The 7638-nt window shown below is 44.0% G+C and overlaps 1 protein-coding gene across 1 annotated transcript in view; it reads right to left on the minus strand.

Moving 5' to 3' along the window:
* Positions 1-7638, minus strand: part of DDX46 (DEAD-box helicase 46) — an 84522-nt gene that overhangs the window by 73477 nt on the left and 3407 nt on the right. The window contains exons 2-3 of the mRNA XM_017871920.1: positions 5360-5548; positions 2251-2394 (exon numbers count right to left, since the gene is read on the minus strand). Of these exons, the coding sequence (XP_017727409.1) occupies positions 2251-2394; positions 5360-5548 (333 nt within the window). The remainder of the gene's footprint in view (positions 1-2250; positions 2395-5359; positions 5549-7638) is intronic.

The following is a 7638-nucleotide window of genomic DNA, read 5'->3' on the forward strand; positions in this document are numbered from 1 at the left end:
AAAAAAAAAAAAATCCTCTTTTATATTGCAGTGTCTCTAAAGGAGGCAAATTGGTTTACACCTTCATGTAATTCTTTTACTTTAAAGGTAGCAAAACTACTTTATTAGAAATAGAATGGCAGATGCTCTGATTTAAAAGGGCTGAGTTTGTATTATTACTGATATGAAGAACAGAGTACCAATGTCATTAATTGATTTTTTCTTGTTTAATCAGAATCCTTATTCTGTACCTTTCCTCTAACTTCTCAGATTTGTAATTCTTCTTTTGGGAGCTGAACTAGAGCTTTTAGGAGAACAGATAAACGTAGTCTCAGCCAGCCCTAGAGACTGCTTGTATTTGTGTCATTCTGTCCTGAGAAATGAAGTCATCTGAAAAATAAAATGAAAGAAACTGAATTGTCTAATGTTAAGTCTGCACATTGTAACTTTTCTTGTTGAGTTAGGATCTTAATTTTTACTCCAGCACAAGGATTTAATCAAAGAAATGATTCATACATGTGAAATTGGAAGGTATTTATAAAATTTTTATTGCTGTATACCAAATTCAGAATTGGAACTTTTTGCTTTTGAGTTTTCACTTTTAGAAGTATGTTTTAAGCAAACAAAAACAAAATGGGATGTGAAGAATTGAGGCAAGCAACCCAATAGTATAGATGTCCTTTTCCCCCAAATATGGTCTAAATGAGTTACTATAAACATCGTTTTTATTTTTTTGAGATGGAGTTTTGCTCTTGTTGCCCAGGCTAGAGTGCAATGGTGCTATCTTAGCTCAACGCAACCTCTGCCTCCCTGGTTCAAGGCATTCTCCTGCCTCAGCCTCCTGAGTAGCTGGGATTACAGGCATGCGCCACCACGACCGGCTGATTTTTGAATTTTTAGTAGAGATGGGGTTTCTCCATGTTGGTCAGGCTGGTCTCGAACTTCTGACCTCAGCTGATCCGCCCACTTCAGCCTCCCAAAGTGCTGGGATTACAGGTGTGAGCCACCACACCCGACCTTATAAATAGCCTTTTTTTTTTTTTTTGAGGCAGAGTCTCACTCTCGCCAGGGCTGGAGTGCAGTGGCTGGATCTCAGCTCACTGCAAGCTCCGCCTCCCGGGTTCACGCCATTCTCCTGCCTCAGCCTCCCGAGTAGCTGGGACTACAGTCGCCCGCCACCTCGCCCGGCTAGTTTTGTATTTTAGTAGAGACGGGGTTTCACTGTGTTAGCCAGGATGGTCTCGATCTCCTGACCTCGTGATCTGCCCGTCTCGGATCTTCTTAATTCTTTTAAGAAGACAACCCGGCCGGGCGCGGTGGCTCAAGCCTGTAATCCCAGCACTTTGGGAGGCCGAGAAGATAAATGGAGGACTTATGGGATACTGACAATGTTTTATTTCTTGACTTTGATGGTGGGCATATGATGTTTGTTTTATAATTACTTAATAAACTACATGTTTTTTTGTTTGTTTTTTTCTGAGACAGAGTCTTGCTCTGTTGCCCAGAGCTGGAGTGCAATGGTGCCATCTCAGCTCACTGCAACCTCCACCTCCTGGTTCAAGCATTTTTCCCACCTCAGCCTCCCAAGTAGCTGGGATGACAGGCATGTGCCACCATGCCCAGCTGATTTTTGTATTTTTAGTAGAGACGGGGTTTTACCATGTTGGCCAGACTGGTCTCGACCTCCTGATCTCGTGATCTGCCTGCCTCGACCTCCCCAAGTGCTGGGATTACAGGCATGAGCCACCGCGCCCAATCTTAATAAACTATATATTTATATTTTGCTCACTTTTTCTGAATTTATATTTTGTTTTTAACTGAAATAGAACTTCCAGAATGGGCAGAGTGGCTCACACCTATAATCCCAGGACTTTTGGAGGCCTAGGTGAGAGGATCACTTGAGTCTACAAGTTTGAGGTTAGTGAGCTATGTTCTTGCCACTTCACTCCAGCCTGGGCAACAGAGTGAGACCCTGTCTGAAAAGAAAACGACAGTTTCTACAAAGTTGTCTGTAAAATACATTTCCAATCACTAGTATGTATTAAATAAGAATACAACGTATTGACTGTTAAAACTGACAGAATCTAGTATTTTCCAGCTGAATTATAAACATTATAACCGATTAAAATAAAACACTGCCAACAGTTCATGGTAGGAGCCAAATACAGTTAATTCTCTACAAAAATAAATTTAAAGGAAAAAAAAGAAAGGTGCAGAGAAGGGAAGCAGTCCCCAATATGCATTACAGATGCAGCCCAATGATAACATTACCTGTTCTCAATTTTCTTGCTTTTATTGCCAGGACTGGAGGATCGGGATCGCCGGCCCCGACTTCTACTCCTTGAGCGTCTCCTGTCTCTACTTCGAGATCTTCTTCGCTCTCGGCTTCTGTCTCTCTCTCTACTTCTGGAACGCCTGAAAGGGGGACACTTTTCATTTATTCTATGACCAAATGGAGTTACTATTTCAGATCAGGATTCTGTCCTGAAAGAATCTTAATTACTACCATTATTAAAGGCAGAGGTCTCAATGAAGTAAAGCCAAGTCTTACAAGTGCTCAATGAAAGAAATGAGAATACTAATTTTTTTTTTTTTTAGACAATGTCTCAGTTCTGTCACCCAGGCTGGAGTGCAGTGGCACAACTGCAGGTCACTGCAACCTCCGCCTTCCAGGTTCAAGTGATTCTCCTGCCTCAGTCTCCCCAGTAGCTGGGATTACAGATCTGCACCACCATGCCAGGCTAATTTTTTTTTTTTTTTTTGGAGACAGAGTTTCACTCTTGTTGCCCAGGCTAGAGTGCAATTGGACAATCTCGGCTCGCCACAACCTCTGTCTCCTGGATTAAAGCAATTCTCCTGCCTCAGCCTCCTGCGTAGCTGGGATTAGAGGCATGCGCCACCATGTCCAGCCAATTTTGTATTTTTAGAGATGGGCTTTCTCTATGTTGGTCAGGCTGGTCTCGAACTCCCAACCTCAGGTGATCTGCCTGCCTCAGCCTCCCCAAGTGCTGGGATTACAGGCATGAGCCACCATGCCAGGCCAGAGAATACTAATTTCATAAAGATGTTTGTGAAAAAACATAATAAATCTGTAATTAACATCGATTTAAAATTGATGGTCTAAGATAGAATATCTAGTTTCAGATAGCCTAAACCTAAGTATAAGGATGGGCATAATGGGGCTACTAAAAGATCACTGATCTGAAGATGAAGAGGCAAGAATTTCTATCCTGCTACTCCTGGTAACTAATGACATGATACAGGTCAGATCTCCAACTTTCTGGGTCTCAGTTTCATCATCTATAAAATATGGAGACTTCACTTGACATCTATCTTTGAAATCCTTCTTGCTCTAAAATCTTATGATTCTACTTTCACACGAAAAAGTCAAAGACCAAATGTTAAATAACCATTTTCACTTAAGTACTTGAATTAATTGTGTGAAATTGTCCTAGGACCACAAAATGTGAAAATGAATTAGCACTATCCACATTGTCACGGGAGAATATTTTCTCTGAATCCTATGTAACACCAATGTACTCCAATGTCTGAAAAGGATGAAGTTAAATTCTTTCTGTGATCCACTCACAACACAACCTTGTCTTCCTTTCCTATTTTAATGAGAAACTGGGAAAGGTATGGTATCTCATACCTGTAGTCCCAACCTTTTGGGAGGCCACTAGCAACACAGTTAAGACCCCTATCCCTATGAAAAGCTGTTTTTAATTGGCTGGGTGTGGTGTGCACAGAAGATTACTTTCTATTTTTCTGTTATGAGATGGAGTCCTGATCTGTCTGTCGCCCAGGCTGGAGTACAGTGGCACCATCTCGGCTCACTGCAACCTCCGCTTCCCGAGTTCAAGCAAGTATCCTGCCTCAGCCTCCCGAGCGGCTGGGAATACAGGCATGCACCAACATGCCGGCTAATTTTTTTTTTTTTGAGACAGAATTTTGCTTTTGTTGCCCAGGTTAGAGTGCAATGGCACGATCTCTGCTCACCGCAACTCCACCCTCACCAGGTTCAAGTGATTCTCCTGCCTCAGCCTCCCCAAGTAGCTGGGATTACAGGCATGCACCACCATACCTGGCTAACTCTTTTTTTTTTTTTTTTCAGTAGAGACGGGGTTTCACCATGTTGGCCAGGCTGGTCTTAAACTCCTGACCTTGTGATTCACCCACCTCAGCCTCCCAAAGGACTGGGATTACAGACATAAGCCACCATGCTTGGCCAACTTTGCCACTATTAAAAATACAAAAATTATCTGGGCGTCATGGAGTATGCCTATAATCCCAGCTACTCAAGAGGCTGAGGCATGAGAATCACTTGAACCCAGGAGGCAGAGGTTGCAGTGAGCCAAGATCGCGCCACTGCACTCCAGACTGAGTGACAAAGTGAGACTCTGTCTCAAAATAAATAAATAAACAAATAAAGATTAAGGCGCTCTTTAGTTTAAATCTATGACAGCTCATTAAAATAGTTTAAGAGGCTTGGAGAGAGTCTGCTTTGTTTCCTTTTTCTGTCTGCTTTAGAGGCTGCTCTAAACACACTGTTCAGCAAATGGAAGAAAAGAAAGAGAAAGAGAGAGGGAGAAAGGAGGGAGGGAGAGGAAGGGAAGGAGATAGGGTGAGAGGAAGAGAGGGATGGAGGAAGGGAGGGAGGGAAGGAGGGAGAGAGGAAGAAAATTCTACAAATTTCAACAAGGGTGGCAAAAAAAAAAAAAAATAGAGGAAAGCAAAATTAACACCTTGGTCAGCTCTCCTGGAGCAGAACTGGAATAGAACCCCCTTGCATATAACTTAGTACTTTACTTTTTACTTCATTTTGTACATCCCTCGGAGGGCTTCAAGGGATATCTTTGGGTTACAGGAAATACAGCCTCAAGTCTCCAAACTAAAAATACTGTTTGATGGCTGGACGCGGTGGCTCCCACATGTAATCTCAGCACTTTGGGAGGCTAAGGTGGGAGGATCACATGAGGCCAGGAGATCAAGAGCAGCCTGGCCAACAGGGCAAAACACCGTCTCTTCTAAAAACACAAAAATTAGCCAGTCGCGGTGGTGCACATCGGTAATCCCAGTTACTTGGGAGGCTTAGGCATGAGAATCACTGGAACCTGGGAAGTAGAGGTTGCAGTGAGCTGAGATCATATCACTGCACTCCACTCTGGGCAACACAGTGAGGCTCTGTCTCAAAAAAGATGTAAAAAATAATAAAATAAAACACTATTTGATAGAGTCTTTGTAGGCACAGTCCTCTGGGTCTAATCAAGCAAGTTGGGGATAAAGAAAAGGGCATTGAAAACACACTTTTGAAGAAGTGTGCTATAGCTGAGACGGCCCAATTTATCACTAGTCCTTCGGAAATTAATTAATGTCTTACCTCAGACGCTTCCTGTCCCTTGACCGAGATCTTCTTTTATCCCTGCTACGAGACCTCTCTCTCCTCCTATCTCTATCTCTGCTTCTAGATCGCCTGTCATCTCCACGTTTACTTCTTTTGTCTGAGGGTGAGCGACTTCTAGACCGACTTCCAGAGCGACCCCGTGATGCCGATCGTTTTCGATAGTGGCTAGAACAGTAAGTCAAAGATTAAGTTCAGCAAACACCATTAGCTTCTATTATATTTCATTACATTTTTTCCAAAAATAATTTCAGCAGACAAATTTAACACTCGAAGAACTTTTATGAATTTTCTGAAATTATGAGGGAAAAAAATGAACCCTTCTGCTTCAGCATAGGCACATGTAGAGGTGGAAAATCTGTCTTGAAAGAGAGGCGGCCGGGCGCGGTGGCTCAAGCCTGTAATCCCAGCACTTTGGGAGGCCAAGACGGGCAGATCACGAGGTCAGGAGTTCGAGACCATCCTGGCTAACACGGTGAAACCCCGTCTCTACTAAAAAATACAAAAAAAAGCTAGCCGGGCGAGGTGGCTGGCGCCTGTAGTCCCAGCTACTTGGGAGGCTGAGGCAGGAGAATGGCGTAAACCCGGGAGGCGGAGCTTGCAGTGAGCTGAGATCCGGCCACTGCACTCCAGCCTGGGCAACAGCCAAACCCCCACTAAAAAAAAAAAAAAAGAAAGAGAGGCAAGGACAGTGAACAAAACAAACCAAGCTCCTGCCTTTGAGCTCTGGGCAGCTTACATTCTGGTAAAGGAAAAGACGGCAGACAAGTGAAGAAACAAACACTGTATAAATAGGTTTATACACGGCCGGGCATGGTGGCTTAAGGCTGTAATCCCAGCACTTTGGGAGGTCGAGATGGGCAGATCACGAGGTCAGGAGATCGAGACCATCCTGGCTAACATGGTGAAACCCCGTCTCTACTAAAAAATACAAAAAACTAGCCAGGCGAGGTGGCAGGCGCCTGTAGTCCCAGCTACTCGGGAGGCTGAGGCAGGAGAATGGCATAAACCCGGGAGGCAGAGCTTGCAGTGAGCTGCGATCTGGCCACTGCACTCCAGCCTGGGCGACAGAGTGAGACTCCGTCTCAAAAAAAAAAAAAAAGGTTTATACACAATATAAATATGACATTTGTTACAGAGGCTTGGAGGAAATAAAGGAGCCATGTAGATACACAGGGAATTTTCCATGCAAAAGGAACAAATGCAAAGTCCCTAAAGAGGAAGCTTGACTGGTGCATTCAAGGAACAGCAAGGATGCCAGTTGCCGCTAGTGTTGAAAGAGTAACAGAGTGTGCCATAAGATGAGGTCAGAAAAACAGCAGGCAAGCCAAACCTGGAAGGCCTTACTGGCCATTATATAAGGACCCTGTCTTTTACACCAAGATGAAAATCTACTGGAAGACTTTAAGCAGAGGAGTGACACAACCTTGTTAATGCTTTTATTTTTATTTTTAGAAACAGGCCCCACTCTGTTACCCAGGATGAAGTGAAGTGGTATGATTACAGCTCACTGCAACTTCAACCCTCCAGGGCTCAAGCAATCCTCCCACTTCAGCCTCCCAAGAAGGTGGAACTACAGGCAGGCGTCATCACACTCAGCTAATTATTTTATTTTATTTTATTTTATTTTTTAAAATAAAAAACTCTGATGCACAGGCTGGAATGCAATGGCACCATCTCAGTTCACTGCAACCTCTGCCTCCCGGGTTCAAACGATCCTCCTGCCTCAGCCTCCCAAGCCGCTAGGATTACAGGCCTACACCACCACACCGGCCAATTTTGTATTTTTAGTAGAGGAGGCAGTTTCACCACGTTGGTCAGGCTGGTCTGGAACTCCTGACCTCAAGTGATCCCCCCACCTCAGCCTCCAAAAGTGCTGGGATTACAGTCCACGAGCCACCGCATGCAGCCTTTTTATTTTTATTTTATTTATTTCTTTTCTGAGACAAGGTCACACTCTGTCACCCAGGTGGAATGCAGCGGCTCGATTGCCACTCACTATAACTTCGACCTCCTGGGCCGTAGCAATCCTTCCACCTCAACCTCCAGAGTAGCTGAGACTAAAGGCACACACCACCACACCCACCCCCCACCTTTTTTTTTTTTTTGTAGAGACGGTGTCTTACCATGTTGCTCAGGATTGTCTTAATCTCCCGGCCTCAAGCATCCTCCCACCTCAGCCTCCCAAGTAGCTGGGACCAAAAACATAAAAGTGTGTGCCACTATGCCCACCTTTTTTTTTTTTTTTTTTTTTTTTT

The sequence above is a fragment of the Rhinopithecus bieti genome, unplaced genomic scaffold (assembly GCF_001698545.2).
Source record: "Rhinopithecus bieti isolate Rb0 unplaced genomic scaffold, ASM169854v2 scaffold_5889, whole genome shotgun sequence".
Taxonomy (NCBI): Eukaryota; Metazoa; Chordata; class Mammalia; order Primates; family Cercopithecidae; genus Rhinopithecus; species Rhinopithecus bieti.